Below are 20,312 nucleotides of genomic sequence, written 5' to 3' on the forward strand. Positions count from 1 at the left end.
TTTAGGCAGTCCCCTTGGGAGTTGCATTTCCCCTCGAGGCAATATCTTTTTCTGAGCACTGCACGCTCCCAGGAGATATAATCTCTTGGGGGGAAATTTAACTACTGGAGGGATGTCAAGTGTTTTATTACATCTCTAAAAAGACAATATCTGTATCATGTTCAATCATAATGGCTTGAAGGGCTATTGATGGAGGTTGTAGCTGCCAAAATTAGCATCTGCAACCTTTTGAGATTGGAACATTCAACATGTTTCCGGTCAGTGGAAGTCATTGTCTGTCATACTACTTGGAAAATGCCAAAGAGCTTGAGAATGCACAGCTTCACCTTAAATTTGCCTTGATAATCATATTGCTGCAGCATCACCAGCACAAACAAGGCAAAAATGCACACAATGCAGCTTTTGTGCCCAAAACTTGAAGTGTGTACCCAAATTTATTCTGCAATGCTTCCTGCATTAAAAGTCATACCAGGGAAAATTTCACAGACTATGGCTTTTCAGAATTATGTGGAATACAAATTCACCTCATTAACTGCCCTAAATGCATGATTATTCTTCTCATTGGCATCGGTTGCCATGGACAACAAAGTAAGGAAGGGTATGATCAAATTGAAAGTGGTGCATATTTTGCTCATGTCTTCATTGGCTTTTTAGATAACATGGTATATGCCCATGCACACTCACACACACACACACACACATATACACACACACACACACAAACATATTCTTTCAGAGGCATTTTAACAAAGCCATGTCTGCGAATCAAAGTGACTACACTAATCCTGACACAATAGTCAGTTTCGGCAAGGCCACTGAAATGGTCGGCCACTCATGAAATAACAATTTTTGCCAATTCAGCACCAGTACATCCAATAATCCAAAATCAACCAGCAAACTGTAATCAACAACTCAGCTAGACAGACGTCATTTGATAAACTGCATTCTCTCAATACCTCATGTATACATTTGTGTGTGCTGCACAATACAGCTTCGCATACTGCTCAATTGTACTGTTTTTCCTTCTTACTGTGCTGTGCAAATATTTTATCTGTAAATGAAGTCTTTCTGTACATCCTGGAGGTATCTGCAAATAGGATTCTACGGCAGATGCTGCATATATACAGGTCATAAGCATGACATTGCTTTATACTGGTAAACATCTGGTGGAAAACCTTGTAGTCCCATACATAGTCCTTTGTGTTACTAACCCTCTTCCCCATTGCTCACTGGCATACCAGAATACAAGGAGCTGGTGCAAATGAGGTATAAATAACTGGATCACGCTAAAAAAACATGTCACGTCCATATACCATCTCTATGAACAGTCTCAAGGAGACTTAGGAAATATGATGATCATTTTGATACATTTTGAATTGTGTGACTTTTTTTTTGATTTTTTTTTTTTTTTTTGCAGAGCCACAGAGGAGGTTGTGACCTATATTTCTTTTTCTTTCATTTTTGCCCCGACATGTTTCCCAGGTCATAATTAAACATAACACCTAAATACCCTTTAGGTGAATACTCCAATGACAAGATAACACCTACACTTGCTAATAATTGGCAACAGTGTGGATCACGTAAATGACAGACGGTGTTATCTCCGGAGCATCTCTCTTGCCATACTACGGATGAGGGAGGTCAAATGACCGACACACTACCCCCTGTGATTGCTAAACATACACCGCATGTACTAGAGGGTGCGGCACTGTAACTGTTCCAATTATCTTTCCCAACAATCAAAGGGCTACGGACTACACAAACTCTGTACGTCACTTCTGCTTCTTCTCTTTCAACTGTAGAAACTAGATATGGCAACTCCTGTTCCTTAACTATGAATATTTTTAATGAGTGGAACATCTTTGTATGCAAAATCATGGTCAGCTGCTTTTGAACTTCTGATCTTGTGAAATTACAGTTTTTTTTTCTTTACATCTTTGTACACTTATGCTTTGCTCCATTTAATTTTTTTTTAATCTTCAAGCACAGAAATACCGCTCATTAAAGTCTTTCACTTTAAAATGCGGCCAAAACACATTTTCAAATGTATTGCAGAAAGAGTTCTGTGAGATATAAAACTGGCTTTGCCCTTCTGTCCTGCACAACAGAGAAATGAATTTGGCAAACCTGTTATGCTTTGCGCACTTAAGGGTTTGATGGGCTTCATTTTTGGGGATGACAGTTCACACCTGAGGAAGGTGAATGCCCGGCATGATGCTTCTCATTACTTACATTACCCTGACATGAGTGTGGTGCATGAGAAATTACCAAAATTACAAGTGCAGCATTAATGCCCACTAGAGCTTGTGCCCAAAGACTACAGCACGCTGTCAACCCCGTAAATGGCTGCAATTTAGGGTACATTATTCAGCTGTGACAGTGACTTTAATGGCCACGTTTTGATGTCGGCCAGGATTGGCGAACATGCAAGGCAGTTCACATGCATCGGTCTGCAAGAACCTTGGCATCCATAGATATTCTTTGTCCCTTGATTGTAGCGCAGAATTAGAGTGTAATTCCACCCCACTTTCAAGATGGCTTTGTTGGTTAACCCTTTGAGTGCTCTGGATGCTAATTGGCACAGAAACCCCATAGCATTCTGCACAATATCAACAGTCCCTGGTACAGAAAAGGTTTATGAATGGGAGTGACATCAAACTGAGAGAATCATTGACCTATTCCTCATAAGTAGATCTGAAAATGAAACTTTCCTGATTTCTCAAAGTTTCACACATTTTCAGGTATCAGGTGATCATACTAGAAACAATGTTGTGGTAATGAAGTAATGGCCTAACAAGTCTTCGGTTAACCGATCTACAAATTTTCACTTCAGAAAGTTTCTTCTTTGATATTAAAGAAGTCACAAAGAAAAACATGTATCCCTCACATCTCTTTGTGCATATGTTGCAATCAGGTAGCAATAGTGTCTCTGAGTTAACCCATTGAGGATTACTGTATAAGCTGTTATTTTCGCGAGGGTTTAATTTTCGCGAATCACAGTTGGATCGCGAATTTAACAACACGCGAAAATGTCTCCATGCACTGTGTTAATAGAGCATTATAAAAATGTAAGCGTCGGCGTCGATTCGCGAAAACAACATCGCGCGAAAATGTCTATGACCTCGTTATTCGCGAAAATATCTGTACGCGAAAATAACAGCGTATACAGTAGCTGATTTTACTATAACATGCATTTCCCATGGACACCTCCCAGAGAATACTCAGGACTAGTCTTCAACAGGTTAAGGGGGAAATAGCTGCCACTTCCACATCATTGATTTGATGATTTGAATGACCTTTTCGAGCACAAGCCAGACAGAGTTTTGAGTTGATGACATCATCACCTAAATTCATATGCAGTGGAAGGGCAGTATATAAATGGATATGAAATGCTCTTTTTTTTTTGAAATGTTTCTTCCGAAAAAGACTTTCGACTGTATAAGTATGATCTGCTAAATATCCAAGCAATATTCTGCATGCACATCTTGTCTTCTATCTAACATTGGAAAAAAAAATGACAAGAAAACTGTGTTGCAACAAGTCTATTTGCAAAGAAATATAATAAGTACGCCTTGCTTAAAGGAAACACAAAAGACAACAACTGTAGTGCTGTAAACTTGGGTCAGAAGAGGGCAGCAAATATTGACCAAGCTGAGACAGCAACCAATGAGAAATTGACAGTTATTATATCAACAATACGTCTGAGCTAATAATGAAGTGTTCAAACACATTATGTGCTGACAAACTTGTTCATGCACTATTGCTGAAAATTATTCTCCCACATATCCAAGTCAATCCAAAAATGAGAGGGGGTGGGATTTCTAGAGTTATTAATATTGTAGGACTAGTGTTCTATTCCATTTTTTGTGTGAGGCTTGAGAAGGAGGTAAACTGCCTTTCTGATCACTTTTTGCTCCGGCGCCAATGCACCTGCTGTTATCTAGCCCCTGGGATAGAAAGTAAACATAGGGTCGTGGGGGTGGGGTTCGAGCCAGCAGGACACCCTTAATGAAAAATCTGTTCAGATTGCTCCCCGAGTGTCAATTACATATTAGATTATTGACGAAGAGCAATAAAGAAAGAAAACCGACATTATGAGTCAATATCAATCGGCGTCGTGGAGAGAAAGAGATGGGAGAGTGCTTCGCCGCGACGCACTTCAAGAAAATTAAACAGAGCGTGAACTGTGACTCGCAAAATATGTCCTGTAATTTTTCCCGGGGAGAGGGGATAGTAAAGAATGATGGCAACGTACAAGAAAGCTTCAACTGTACTGCCACTACAGATGGAGTGAAATGCAAATCAAGACCCAGCATCACACCCAAAACTGAAGTTGTAGGCATGCTGTGATCATGAAAGCAAAAGTAACCATTTTCTGCTGACTGTTTTTGCAGTTCTGCTGGGAGCCTGAAAGTGAGGCTATACTTGCAATCAAATGGATATATGCACCATGTGAATTCCATGCTCAGAGATTTCCAGCTTCTGTCAGCCTCCTCTAAACTTAGTCTTGTCAATATGACAATATACTGTATATACATATCACATAAGCTGCACTTAACCTGACATGTCCGTATAAGTTTCTATAATTTTCATTTTTCTCTTTTTTTTCGGGGGGGGGGGGGGGAGCAGGAGGGACACTTCTCAACACCACTTGCATGATTTGATGCATTGTATTCAAGAGTATGCAGAAAAGTGCATGGCTTTGGGGTGCTCATTAGGTCAGGTAATTGATAGTCATCGAAACGAATAGACTCTCAGAAAGAGGGACTTGCCAACGATCCCATTTGAAAGTCCAAGTGGCCACTGATGAATGAGCAGACCTGAAGGATCCTACGATGTCACGGGACTCCACCATGCTTGTCACCCCCGCTCATAAAGAAGACGGCGAGCCAAATTGCTCCTTTCCAGGGCGCCAAAAGATGCGTTGAGCCGGCGGCCATGTACACAACCGGCAGGACGGATGACCGCCCCAGCTTTCATCACGTCCCATAATCAGGGTCAGAAATCTCTGTGTAGTCTCCTTCACATCCACTACTTTTCGCACACATTGGTCTGCTCTAGTGAGAGGTGCCCGGTTCCAGCAAATGTTCGTCGACTCGTGGTTCTGTCTCGCAGAAAAGCGAATATCTCCCTATTTCTGTTTGCCCGGGGCAAATCATGCATCACACTGTACCCCGGGGTGTCATCGTATTCCATGTTGCCGCATTGTGTAGCGCCATCTTGTGGTTCATAAGGTGTATAGTTAGATACCACCATCAAGGCAGCCAAATGTCAGCAGTCAGCAATAATGAATGATCTCAATGCCAACCCTGTCATGCTATGACTTTTTTCTTTACCACAGTAACAATGATGATGATGACTAGACTTAGAAATCTGTCAAGAATGACAAATTAGGTGATCTATTCAATTCGTGATTAGGGGCGATAGGAGAATGAGATGCAATTTTTGAGATGTTTATCAAAGGACAGTGCTTCAAATTTGACAGTGATTCAAATTTGACATCTTGTGGAATATAACCTACAGGTTTTGGCCCTCACAAGCTGTTCATTCTACAAAATTTCCAAAATTAAAGCCCAAGTTTCAAATTGAACCCTATATTCTGATATAATTGCATGTTGATGCAATCAACAATCAATGGTCATGTGACAATAGCCAAAAGTATCACCTAAAACATATTGAAATCTACACGAAGTTCAATCAAGGATAAGTGAGCTACTGGTCAGTAAATAAAGTCATGTCAATTGGCATTTCACACAAAAAAAAAGAAAAAAAAATGATTGCCTTACGATAACATGTAAAATGGTCAAATTTTACAAGAGATTTTTCTATTTCATATTTCATTTTAACATGTTATTGCAATTTTTTAACTAACAATGACATCACATTTATCCCTAAACTCGTCCCATGATTACTTAAATGTTATGTCTTCCATGGTTGGTAATGCAAGGTGTGTTGATGCTGTCTGTGTGTGACACTGAGGTCACTGGCATAGTGTGTGTATGATGTTATGATGCTGCTGCACTGCTTGAGCTCATTGTTGCAACAAAATTTTCCTCCACAAGGCACTGAAAATAACTTTCATGGAATCTTTTACATCCTAGGGCACTGTGGTGGAAAAAAAAAATAATTCAACAAAAATGGCAGATTTCTATTTGGTACTCCAGGGCACCCAAAACCACATCAAATTAACCCGTAGGGAACTTGGTGGCCTATATATTAAGTCTATGGGGATTTCAGAATTCAGTATAGAATGGGTTAAGATTACCATCAGGCAAGAAATACAGTGTAGTGACTGACCACTTGTCTGTAAAAAGGGTGGGTGGTCCTTGCCAGAATGCCCATTCAAGCAGAGTGGGCAATGGTCATTTTGTAAAGACCTGCTAAGTCTTAGATTTGCACATGGTTGTTGTTGTTGTTTTTTTCCCCCTGTACAATACAATGCACACCCATGACGAGGCATCTTTGCCTGCTAAAAGGGTGAGTGGAGATGATCAGAAAAAAGATGGTGATGTATTAATGAAGCATTACTGCTCAACCACAATACTCTCAGCAGGATACAACGCATATAAGGACTGGTGAGAGATTTTTAGCTGCGAGCTGGTGCATAAATAAATGAATGGTGAGTGGGCTCCAGCATCAATCTATGATCAGCTAGTTCTTGAGGAGGGTCTCTAACACACACACACACACACACAAACAGGAATGTATATGCCCCACCTCCTTCCCCCCCCCCAAAAAAAAAAAAACCCAAACAAAACAAACAAAAACAAAATCATTTGGGTGGATGGACTGATGGATTAATGGCTGAATGGGAGGATGGGAGATATGAAGAGCCAGAAGGAAAGAAGTGAAAAACGAGTGAGTGAACTGAAGTGGTTGGTAGACAAGACAGATTGATGTGTGTAGAGTAATAAGTATTATAACAGCATGCAAGCATATAAAAATATGAGAGTTTAGTTTTAGATGAATGAATGGATGGATGGATGAACAAATGGATGGATGGATGACGGATGGATAAAGAAATGAATGAGAGATGTTTAAAAAAATAAATTGAAGCAAAATCTATCAAGAAAATGTTTATGGTAGGGCACACACAAGAAATATAACATGGCAGTGCATGGCTTTGACACAATAAAAGGCGAAATATGGAGGTAGCACGGTCAAAACTGCAACAGGTCAAGATTTTATAATGACACACCTTTGTAAAGAAAATAAATAAATAAAAGAAAAAAAAAAAGAAAAGAAAAAAATGACTGAAATCAGTCAAGGACACCCTATAAAATTAACCAATTTGTGTATAAAGATGGAACAGGGTGCTAACACCAATGGAAACAGGTGGCTAGATTTTCAAATAACACACTACTCATTGAATTTGAATAAATCCATCAAGAAGCATAGCTCACAGGGCACACACAAGACATCAACCAGAATATGATGTTTGACCCTGTAAACTACAGAGTACAGGGGCTATCATCATCAAAAAACAAACAATAAGGGTCTAAAGCTTCATCATGATTCACCTCAATACGAGCTTTGAAGAAGATCGATTAAGAAATGAATAAGTGAAAGAAAAATAATAAACTGGCACTACACTTATCTATCATATGATTGGTAATCTTCAGTAGATGTGGAATTGTTCCCATAATCATCTGCTTGGTTTATACAGCAAACTGGATTTTAGCATCTGGTGATTTTTGTACTTGTCATGTGAAACACAGCCTGAACAATTAAAGAGAAAGTCTTTTTTTTTCATTTAAGTGGTTTCTTTTTAGGTGATACGCTATCAGCGTATCACCTATTGTGATTGTCAAAATCTCTCTTTATTTTTTTTTTATTCTTCTTTCTTTCTGGACACTTTTGTGTCGTCAATATCTCAAGAATGACATTACGAAATAACATGACATTTTCAGTCAACATGTCTCATGACAAAATCTAGCCACAATAAGGTTTTCATGACAGTAACATATCTATGACGTCATCTAGGCGCCATTTTGTGATTTTCGGACCTTGTCACATGATCGATCATAACTTCATAACTAGATGTCATTTCTGTATCATTTTCGGTGGACATGAAGTTCAGGTCACGCTCTATCTTACTTTTTAACGCTAGTTACACAGGTCATCATTATGCGCGCGTAAGCGCGCGTCAAAATTTTAAAAGGCTCAAAACGACTTCCCAATGGGAAATCTCGAAGTTTCAGACAATTTTAAGCGTTTCAAACATTTTCTCGCGTGCGCGTCCGTCCGCGCAATTTCGCGCGCAGAGCCCGTAAGCAACATGAAAATGCAATTTTTTTGACTGATTTGGATTCCTGATACTTTGAGTAATAATATCCATTGATTTCCGATCGATTACGACCTATAACAAAGGAATGCACTGGCGTCAAATTTGAAATTCCGCGTGCGCGTCTTTCTGCAAATATAGTGAAAAAACATGTCTTTGTTTATTTTGCCATAGCTCTTTAAATCGTCCGTTGACCCTATATTTCTATTGCATATTACAAAAGTATATGAATTGTAAGTAACATTCCAAGTATCAGTATTGCCAGGAATACGCGATGACGTCATCATATCGTCATTTTAAATCAAAAAAGTGGAATTGATTTTTTTGAGGTACTGTTTCTGACATTCATTTGCTCGTATCTCTGTTGTTTAAGCTCAATATTACCCCAAATTCAGATATGTTGCACTTTGAACATTTGCCTTTCAAGGCCATTGATGGTTTTGAAATATGATGACGTCATCATACTAGAAATTGTGATTAAAGGTAAAGACTCAAAATCAGACAAGTTTACGTGTTATGTCTATGGGAGGTGATTTTTTTTAAAACCATGCATTGACTTGACAACGTTTAAGCACCTTTACCTCATCTGATTTTACTCCATTTCCACTGAAACATAAATATGTTGTAGCTGAGACAACAAGCTTTAGTAATCATGCATTTCATGTTTTCAGATCTCCTCATCAGGTTGACAATTTTGCAATTTAAAACTGAAAATGAGAATGCAATCTGTACGTAACGATTCCCAATTTTTCTTTGCAACTGTATATTGATCGAATCCACGCTGCCACTTGTGGGAAGTTGAATAGCGCCATCACAAGTCAACACTGTCACGATAGTATTTAGATTTAAGTTTCGCACTCGATCTTCAGGACAGCCATGTGGCATAATCGGTTAGTGCGCTGGTTGTTCATAACGCCATACCGGAAGGCGAGAGGTTCGACTCCCGCAGGACTTTTATCCGTTCTTTCTTTTTTTTCTCTTTTTTTTTTCGGCAGTTGAGCTTTACTCCGATGTCATTTATCGTATTACTTTATCAAGTGTACGTAACCCGTGAACACGGCTGCTCTATTTCCCTTGTTTTGTATTGGAGTTTGGAGATTGGGTTTGCTTCATTAATTTTGTCACACTTAATGTTGTAAATTGCCCCTTGTTACAGTGTCCCGCTTGCCACCTTTCGTTTGCTCTTTCCTTTTCTCTTCATTGGTTATTGTTATACTGTAACAGGATAGGTAGGAACATGTATGTTTAAATAACTTGCAGGAATGAGAGCTGAATTGATTAACTCTAGTCCAGGTGTATGGCGTCTCGCTCATCTCTTTGAAATTCCAGGTTGTTATTGTTTGACCCAATAACAAAGTTGTAGACAGGTTATATGTTGTTATAGAGGTATCTTGTGCCACATGAATGCAAAGCATCACTGTTTAGTAGTAGTAATGAACTTTTTCATGTTGTATATGGTATAAATATTTAAGATAAATATATATATATATAAAAAGATTAAAGATAAATTTCACATCCAATCTTCGGTACAGCCGTGTGGCTTTATAGTCACTTAGCGCGCTGCATGGTCATTATGCACTACCTTAGGACGAGATGTTCGAGACCCGCAGGACGCTATCATTTTCTTCTCTCTCTTTCTTTGTGTTTCTTTTGGCAGTTCAGCTTTATTCCGATCGATGTCATTTATCGTATTATCTTATCAATTATACTACCCCACGACACACAGTCGCTCAAGTTCCTCTTTTTTTTTTGTCGGAGGCTCTAGGTTGGATTTGCTTCATTTATCATACGTATTGTTTAAATTGCCCTTGGTACAGTGCCCCGCTTGCCACCTTTCCTTTTCCCTTTCCTTTTCTCTACGTTTGTTCCTGTTATATTGTCACAAGACAGGTCGGAAAATAATTTGCATAACTCAACTGGAGCAGGAATGGCAACTGAATGAATTAACTCTAGGCCAGGTGTATGGCGTCTCGCTCATCTCTTTGAAATTCCAGGATGTTATTGTTTGACGCAATAACGGAGTTGTAGACAGGTTTTATGTTGCTATAGAGGTATCTTGTGCCACATGAGTAGAAGGCATCACTGTTCAGTAGTAGTAATGAACTTTTTCATGTCCCTCCATGTCAATTATAGTGTGGTTTAAAGGGGTTGTGTGTCTATCTGCCAAAGAAAAGGAATAACTTATTTTCGTCATGGCTGTTTCTCTATACGTAGCCGTAGGTAATGAGTGTTGTTGGTATCTGAGCAGTGAAGAACAGAGCATCAGGCTAAAATCCCCCTTAGTTATACGCGCTAAGCGTTCAATTTGATATATCTTTCTTTATGAAGTCAATCCCTGCTAATGGAGTTACAGAATTATGTTATGACACGTTTCACTGAAAGTTTGTAAAGCAAAGTTTATGGACAAGGCAAGCAATTGTACATGAATATACCTACCATTGATTTCAGAGGGAAATTATGGTATGCATAAATGTAAGGGTATCATTGCTTTGGAATTGCTGAGACAATATGCTTGGCACGAGGGCTTCCATTTCTAATAACTGATCCCTTTGAAGATGTGTCGGTCACGGGTGATCGTCATGATTCATCTTTCACGTAGAAGCTTGCGTTCCACACTCTTGGTTCAAGAAGACTTACCATCATACTTCAAATTGTTATTAAAGGTAAAGACTCAAAATCAGACAAGTTTACGTGTTATCTCTATGGGAGGTGATTTTTTTTTATGTGCATTAACTTGACAACGTTTAAGCACCTTTATCTCAGATGATTTTGCTCCATTTCCTCTGTAACTTAAGTGTGTGGTAACTGAGACAATAAGCTGCAGTAATCATGCATGTTATTCTTTGAAATCTCCTTATCAGTTTGACAATTTTGCAGTTTAAAACTGAAAATGAGAATGGAATGTGGACAAAACGATTCCTGATTCATCTTTCACATACAAAAGTTTACGTTCCTCTTTTTTTTCTCGTCGAGACGTATGGCCGAGTGGTTAAAGGCGACGTCTCAGAGACGTGAGGTTGCACACGTGCGGGTTCGAACCCCACAAGATCACGAAACAAAATACTTAGCTATTTTACTTTTTTTTTCTTCAATTTTGTATTACATATATCGTCCATGTAGAAATCACATTCGTATATAAACGCACCTATACACACACACACAGACACACACACACACCATATCCCTCTTTTTTGTGTTGGAGACCATATTGCTTCGACTGCTGCAAAATTTTGCAGGCTGACTTTGTCAAACTGATCATAATATGTAATGACGACGACGAAGGTGTTGTACTTTGAACAATTGTCTTTCAAGACCACATCATTGTTTTGTACTTTGATGACGTCATCACACTGAAAATTGTGATTAAAGGCAAGGTATCAAAACCAGCCGATCATAGGTTTTATGTTTACGGCACGTATTTTTCCCAAGTTGCCAGAAATGGCATAGCGACATCAGTAGTTACAAGGCCGCATTTCCGTCTAGCAATGCAATACATGTTCACGCGGCCACGTTGGTTGAGTGGGCATTGACTTTTCTCCCTGTAATATCTATACATTTCTTTTTTGCCTTACCATTTCCGTGGATGTCCCGTGGCCGAGAGGTTAGGGAAACGGTTTTGCATGCAAACTCAATTATAACTTCAAGGTGCCTATCTCACATTCTTTTCTTTGTCGATCACAGATGACCGACATCTGATAACCCCAAGCGTATCACCTAACTCGTCAGTCTGACGAGTTTCATATCTCGTACATATTGATATTTAATGCCTAAGATGAAGAAAGGTAACTTTTATACTTAAGTACCCAAATTGATGAAAAGGATTGTACATCCTAAATCAACATTTTGACATCACTCGATTCACCTCAATCCCACCTCAAAAAGATTAAAGGAAAATTACATCCCGATATTACACAGTTTTTTATGAAAATGAAAATTAGTACAATTTTAAAATACAAATCAAAAGAAGAGCTGCTTAACACACTTACATCACAAAGATCTGCCAATTTGTCTTACTCTCTGAAAGAAACACTTCATAGCTTTTCCTTGTGTCTGAATTTTCTCCCAATTTTTAATGACTTACTTTTCTGACCTTTCAGTTTCCATACGAAGCAACATAAAAGCGGAATGGAATTTTCCCTTTAAAGTCCCTGATACTTGCACCAGTACGGGCAAGAGGGGAGGGGGGGGGGGGGGGAAGAGGAAGAAGACAAAATTGCCCACAACACATCATTACCCTATTCACAATCCATAACTCAACAGCTACGGGGAAAACATTTGGTGGCAGCGGAGTATAAACATTCATGAGGAGACTGATCAGTACAGGACGCAGTCTTGAGATGTGAGAGGGAAGACATTAATCACACCATCTCACTGGGCTGTTTAACCCATTGATTCCCAGAAACCATATTTCAGATGGCTTGGTGCTGTATCTCTGTATTTTTATATACAAATGAAGGGTTTGATTGCAAAACAGGCTAAGCACCATTCTACAGAAATTCTAAAATAAGTCTTATATTAGATAGAGCAAAATAAAACCATTTAAATATACAACTTGTTTAATAGCAAGGATTACTCTTGAAGTCATGATAAAAATATCCCAGTTTCTTTTTTAATCGCAAATATTTCAAATGGACAGGAATGGATTTACCTCATTTTGTAATGAGACTCTTCAAATGTTTCATGCCTTGATAGTTTTTTATTAAAACTAAGGGCAGATGTGACTCCAAAATGTACTACTGGAGGTGGAGTTTATTTGTTTTAGATTTTCGATCAAAGTTTAAACAAAAGAAAGAACAAAATTTCAGTACGAAATACGGTTATAAGACGGTGTCGGCACAAACATGAGACAACAGAAGATGGGATGGTGGGGGGGGGGGGGGGACAGCAAGCTTGCTCTTGCTTGCAATGGAATCAACCTGCATAGAATGCAAACACACAGCATTTACCGGGTGGGACGGAGCAAGAGAAATGGAAAAAGTGGGTTTATTGATGTCACGCAAGCGTGGCTACGGCAATGACTGAGAGGCACGGCAATGGCTGTTGCTGGAGCTGACTCTTCATGCGCCGTTTCAATTTGGCTTTCTAGAGGGGCACAGCTGGTTTTTGATTTGGATCCATTCAACACTGATGTAGAAGGGACTACCATCTTGCATTTACAACAAAAAAAAAAAAAGGAAGAAAAAGGCAGCTCTTCTTTGGCATAACCACACAATTCCCATTCCAGTTCACCCTGAAGATGGCATCAAATATCAACACAGCATGTCTTCAATTTCAGTTAAGATCACTGGATCATTTAGCCGCATGATATCTTAATGCATTCCCTGATCATTTTTCTATTTCTTATCGAGGGAATTGTATTCATCTCTTTTGTTTAGTCATCAGTTCATGTAAGCTCATTTCAGAGAAGATTTTTCCACAATGTTTTGCCAAGAGAGTCCACAGCTTTTAACCTTTACCACCCACATTTTCAGATCAGTAAGAAAAGCCTTTCTGACCTTTCTGGGTATAAGCCCAAATTTGAGACTCAATGTGAGACTTGAAAATGCGAGAAGTCTTTTTTCAACTATACATAAAAGCGGCAAATTAGTTACAAATCCAGCACCATATCATACAGCCCCCCGGTCTCGGGGTAGCATGTGGTATACACAGTGAATTTCTCCTTTCTCTTTCTGAATTCTTGTGGTTGGAGGGAATACAAGGTAATTTGCTGGCTGCTTCAAGAAAAACTCAGCTGTGTCTTGATAGAAAAAAGAAGAAGATAACTTCTGCAAAACTAGATACATGACCAAGCCATAATATGACAGCAGTGTGCATCACAAAGTCATGGTTTAAACAGAAGGAAGAGCTGGATTTGGAGAACACAGAAAAGTTTGCTGTTGTTATTACCCTCTGTCTGCAACAGGTGTGCTCTACACATCAACAAAGTCATACTCTTGCACAATTCATTTTTGTCAAAGCATTGTTCCTTCTGGAGCCTTCTCTCAAAAAAGTTTCACAGCTTGCAGAAACAATCAGAGATGGGCAGCCTTGGACAAATCTCAAGTGCCATTATATTGTATGCGGGTACACTTTACTTTCCCATGTAAGGCTTATTTCAGTAAACGCTGGAAAAAGTCCAAAGAAATTTCACTCCACTCACACATACACACAAAAGACCTGACCACAGAATGTCATGTGTACTAGTATGCAATACAAGAGAGTAATAAACATATGCCACAAGTAAAAAAAAAAAATATATATATATATATATCCCTTGTTCATTATAAATTGTTCTCATTATCTTGCACATACTTGACTGAGTAGTCTTGACATTAAAGAAAAATAGAATAACAAAAACAAAGGAGGCATGGATAAGCATAATACATAGAGACATTGTCAGCAACTATAAAGAATTTTGAAGGGGATTCTTTTTAATGTCATATCTCAATGGTGATACATTTTGGAAAATGAGAAAAGTTTTTTATCATTCACACTATCCATTAAAGAACCTATTGTTTTTACAGATTTCCTCCGAGACTGAAGATTAAAAAACAAACAAACAAGATTATATCTTTCCAGCCTAGAGGTCAGCATGTTGAAAGAGAATGAAATCAATGAAAATTATATTTTGGAGGTAGGGGCAAACATCCTATCCCTTTCCCCCTTCCTCTCTCCCCCCCCCCCAAAAAAAAGGGGGGGGGGGGGGCAAGAAGGAAATAAATCATAAATGCAGGTGACACTCATATAGCAATAGCAGTGCTTTCTTCTCTCTATCTCTCTCTTCCAATTGCATTCATGATTGCATCGAATATGCTTTGCTTTTAAGTACATTGGATGTATATGTAAATAAGCTTCCATTTTTTTTTTTTTTTTTTTGGGGGGGGGGGGGGGAGGAGGTAGGAGGGGTGGTGCACAATAGTGTTGTCCCTACCCTGAACTCAGTGCTTTCATGGACGATGACCTCCAGCGTTCGGATTTCACCCAGCTGCGGCTTGCCCATGTCGGCGATGCGCTGCTCCTCCTCCGACATCAGTAGTTTGATCTTCTCGTCCTTCTCGCTGGTGATGGACTCATCGTCGCTTCCTGCAGATCGGAGGGGTGCGAGAGGGAGGAAGGAGGGGAGAGAAGGAAATGATGAACGTCAGTTGAGCAAACTTTCTGCAACAGGTGATTATTGTTGGCAGAATAAATGTGCATCCTGAGCCAAGTATAATACCGAGAAGTAAAAGCACATGGTCAGGTTTTTATTGCAACTGATCGACAGATTGCCCGACATCAACACAAATAAGCACCAAATTAATCAGTGTTTTTGTAGTAGCCATGATAAAAAAGAAAAGAAAAAATCATGGACATACATACTTGGGCAGGATTCAAACCTACAACCCTCTCATCACCGGATTGGTGTCTTTTCCATTAGACTGCCGGGATACCACCTGACAGCCTATGCTGGTTCTAAATCCTTACAGCATGCAGAGGGTACTGCATATTCATTTAAATTACTGAAATTCTTGCATCGATCAGTCAATCAGTTGTAATACAAACAACTCCATGCAAGAATTTCATTAATTTGAAATGGTCACATTCTCATTACAAGCGTCACTTAAACTTCAGATTCTCTGTGGATGTGATTTAATCAGCCAGTGTATAGGCCTACTCTCTTCTTTGTGGTGATATAATATACATCACAGTGTGGAAGGCAATGCATGCATACTTAAAGTGGAACTCTGGACCAGCCAAAAGTTAGTCCCAAAAGAGAGAGTAAAATTTTACGAGTGCAGCAGTGAAAATTTGATCAAAATCAGGTAAGAATTAGGGAGTTATAAATCAGATAAGAATTATGGAAGTTATGAAATTGTGAAGTCTTGCTTTTTTCTTCTTGAACAATCAATATGAATATGCAAATACTGAGTTGATGATGTCATCACCTCACAACTTGCCCTATAGCTTGTACATAAAATCTTGAAATTTTCAGATTTTTGTTCAAACATGATTATTCCAGTCTCAAATCATATTGTCCAACTAATTATTATTTTGGAAATATCTGCATCTTGGAATAACATGACGTTGTACATTTATTTGGCAGAAAAATTGAACTTTGTTCATTTTTTTTTTGTACATGATCAATTGAAAACTGTGAGGTGATGACATCATCAGCTTACTCATATACATATTCATATCAACTGTTCAAGAGCTGTTTTGCAACAAATAGTGAATCTTTAAAATTTCACAATTTCTTATGTTTTAATCCAGTTCTGCTGAAATTATCACTGATGTGTAACATTCTACTCTTTCTTCTCAGACTAACTTGTAGCTGGCACAGAATTCCCATTTAAGGCTTCCCCTTCTTGCATACATCAATACCATTTTAGTTGGCTCAGGGTTGTTGTTGTTTTTTCTTTGTTTTCTTTTCCTGAACTATTCCTCGTAGGAAGGCGTCTATTTGAGCATTACATGAGATGAATCAACAAAAACATGCTTACTGCAGCTTTAAAATGGCAACTGATAATGCTAGTACAGTATAAGGTCAATTTAATTGTCTGTACACTGTAATTACCCTATGAGTTGCACATATCATTTCTAGGCAAACTGGCATAAGCCTCAAAGACTTCAAGAGAAGAAAGGAGATGCATACAATATGTCCTCAAAAAAATTACAATCAGATTTTCGCATTGATAACACCCAATATGATTAAACTGTCTAAATGTTACTACAGGGTCTTAGAATATAACATCTTAGCTCTATTTTGCAGAAAACCCCATCCGATTTGGTTAAGCGGTCACAGAGAAATGTGGATTGTTGTAAAGCATGTCATGAGTCTGATTCTTCCCAGTTTAGCACTTCGATGATCTTGTGTGTGAATACAATAGACAGAACTTGGAGGGAAGAGATTCCTGACATCCTCTACAAAATTCCTCATTTCTCTTTGACCACTGAAGCAAACTGAATGGGGTTTTCTGTAAGATGTTGGCAATGAGTTACAGTACGAGCTGAATTTTTCGCGTACAGATATTTTTGCGAATTGCTACTTGGAGGACATTTGCACGTGTTGTTAATTTCGCGGTTACGACGGTCTAACTGAACATAACTATTTGCACGTTGTTATTTTCGCGTGTTGTTATTTTCGCGGTTCAAAGGCGATTCGCGAAATTCGCGAAAATAAAACCACCGCGAAAATTTCAGCTCGTACAGTATAGTTTCATACCCTGAAATCGTATTTGGATTGATTCACTATTCTTAAAGCTATCAATGTGGAGGGTACCGTTGTAATCTTCTTTTTCTTTTGGACATACGGTATACTGCTGAGTATACATTGGTTGCTTGGGCTAAGAAGCATCTAATTCTTTTCTTATTTTAAATGTCCTGCATTCAAATTACAAATCACACAAGAGAGAAAGAAACTCTTTATGCATGTCTGCCATCATCGAAGTTGATAGATATACATGAGGTATGAGGATGCTTTGAGAAACTAAGGAACAAATTGCCCATGTCGCTCTGGCCAAAACTCAGCCGACCGTCACACGATGCCTGAAGTTGAAAGACTGTCTCGGCATATTTTCAAAGCACTGCAGTACCATATTTAGATCTCCTGAAGTAGATTATACTGCAAGGAGAAAAGACTGTGGGGGTTTGTCTCAGAGAGTCAGTAACGGTAATTGAAATCTTGAGTTTCCTCTGAGTATTTTTAGCAAGGTCTGATGTCATGTTTTAAGTAAAGTGAGCAATCTTCCCTAGGGGCAGATTAAATAGAAAAAAAAAAAAAATGCCCTAAAAGATATTTATGTGCATGTGTATTTATGTGCATCTAAGAAAAAGGAGAAAAACAACAATACTTTAAAACAGAAGAGTACTCCCAAGTGATGGTTGACTTTACAATTAGCCTCCTCCCCCTCCCCCCCCCCAAAAAAAAATAAAAAAAATCTTACACTCTTTTGGGAGTAACATAAATAAAATCAAGTATATCCTAGTACATTTCCGTGTACAAAAGTATAGGAAAGGTATAAAGAATCTATCTTCTGAGAAATTTGCATAATTTTGTTCAAAATAGCTGCTTGCAATTACATCATAGCCCTATCAAAGTTGCACCGATTCATGAAAACAAGAGAGATGTTTAATATGTTATCATCTTTCTGTTCTTGAGTCTTAAATTTCATTGCAAATTACTTATTTCACTGTCACTTTGACTTCGTAAGTTATGTTCAGATGGTGATCCTTAACTTCAAGGATAAGCTCTATGGTGCGCCAAGTGCTGCATGGTCAATATTGTTACAAAATCAGCCATTTCATATAACGAAATCAACCGTTCAACACTTGGCGCCCCATAGAGCTTATCCTCAAGGTTAAGGATCACTGTCTGAACATAACTATTCGCTCTTTATCAATGTCAACTCCAACACAGCATGGAATTCCTCTCTAAACATCCCATTAACTGCAGGTGTTATGCTGATATCATGGAAGATAAAGAATAAGTTGAAAGTTGTTTCTACTTGAACACCTGACCGGCACAGGGGACAGACCAAATTACAATACAGGATTCTTCTAATGTGACACTGACAGTTCTGGGCTTAAAGGAATCATGACATCAGCAAATACACACACTGAAGTTCACAACCTTTGTGAAGGACCTTTTTCCCCATCCAATATTGATAGCTGCACTGCCTTTCATTCACATGACTACAGCTTGAGGGAAGTTCATCACCCTACTGATGCGTCATACTCTTTTTCAGTTCAGGTAAACACATATACGCAAACAATTGCAGTCACATTCACAGCAGCCCACCCCGACTGTTGTCAAAGAGGAAGGCATCCAACTCTTGTGTATTGAAATATTGATCTCCAGCAGGAAAAACATTGCGCCTTTTGATTGATTTTATTGGAGCGATAGGAACATCTAAACATCAGGCAAACAAATGCTTTTTCCCCCTTTCCCCCGTGGCGTGAATGATATTGAATTTGGTTTCATCCAGCAGGTGGCTGACTCTCTACAACTTCCTGCAGGTGTAGGGGTAATGCGAACAGAACAATGAGCGACAGATTTTATGTGGACTTCGCTGACTTGCGGAAACGGTTGCCATAGCGATGCTGGAAGGCAAGATGACATCCTGTGCACTTACCCCTCTCCCCTCCCCCCCCCCAAAAAAAAAAAAAATGAAAGAAAAAAAGAATCAAATGCTCTCTGAGGGCATCCATAAATTGTTGGGGGACATCTAAAAACAGCATTAGCCAACACTTCAACGTGCTGGAACAGAATAATCAAGTGTATCTGAGAGCTCATCTCTTCTGCAGAAAAACCCCCTGCCCCGTCACTTCCTGTTTATTCAATTCATCAGCAACGACAGAACAAGCCATCCACATGTAACATGGCTGTCTGTTGTGATGACAACGCCAATTTATAGAAAGAGAAATAATGCTAAAGACAAATAGTCTTTGACGTAGCTTGCTTGCGATGTCGGGACAGTCAATGGCCATCCTTTCACGTTCAAACAGTCGGACCAAAGTACTGCGATCACAGTCTGGGAAGTTTCCTGTTGCGATGCTGAAATGACCAGCCTCCTGGTCATTTCATATACCACACCACCATTGCATAGCAATAAGTGTGCCAAGTGTATGCTTGCATTCCCCAGGTACAATGAGATGACTTGATTTCCACGAGGCTTGAAAATATGTGCACTTTGACTGACCTCGGATGATATAGGAGCTTTCGCTCTTCAGTATAAAACCTGCTTTCAAGAGTCTTTGTATACCGGTAGTCATTTCTGTTTTTTCCCTGTCCCAATCTCGTGTTCTCCATATTTCATCATCAATGTCCCTTCATTCATTTCTGTGGGTAAGGATAACCTGTGTTTCGATGAGTCATACACCACATCATTTCGATACTGAGAATGTCCTTCTTCAGACTTTGGCCTTATAAATCCATAAAACTGTGTACCTTTGAGTTTTTGCTGCTTTGTGACGCAGGGTCACAGTTAATATGATATTCCATGGTAGAAAACAGAGCTTTTGATACAAGGCATAATGGACAGGCTCCTATATGTGGGACACATCTCAGCCA

At 39.0% G+C, this 20,312-nt stretch overlaps 1 protein-coding gene across 1 annotated transcript in view; it reads right to left on the minus strand.

Annotated features, from left to right (window-relative positions):
* The window catches only part of LOC140230603 (sodium/calcium exchanger 1-like), a 168,572-nt gene that overhangs the window by 19,864 nt on the left and 128,396 nt on the right, over positions 1-20,312 (minus strand). Inside the window, exons 4-5 of the mRNA XM_072310779.1 lie at positions 15,195-15,346; positions 14,576-14,588 (exon numbers count right to left, since the gene is read on the minus strand). Of these exons, the coding sequence (XP_072166880.1) occupies positions 14,576-14,588; positions 15,195-15,346 (165 nt within the window). The remainder of the gene's footprint in view (positions 1-14,575; positions 14,589-15,194; positions 15,347-20,312) is intronic.

This window comes from Diadema setosum, chromosome 1 (assembly GCF_964275005.1).
Source record: "Diadema setosum chromosome 1, eeDiaSeto1, whole genome shotgun sequence".
In the NCBI taxonomy this organism is placed as follows: Eukaryota; Metazoa; Echinodermata; class Echinoidea; order Diadematoida; family Diadematidae; genus Diadema; species Diadema setosum.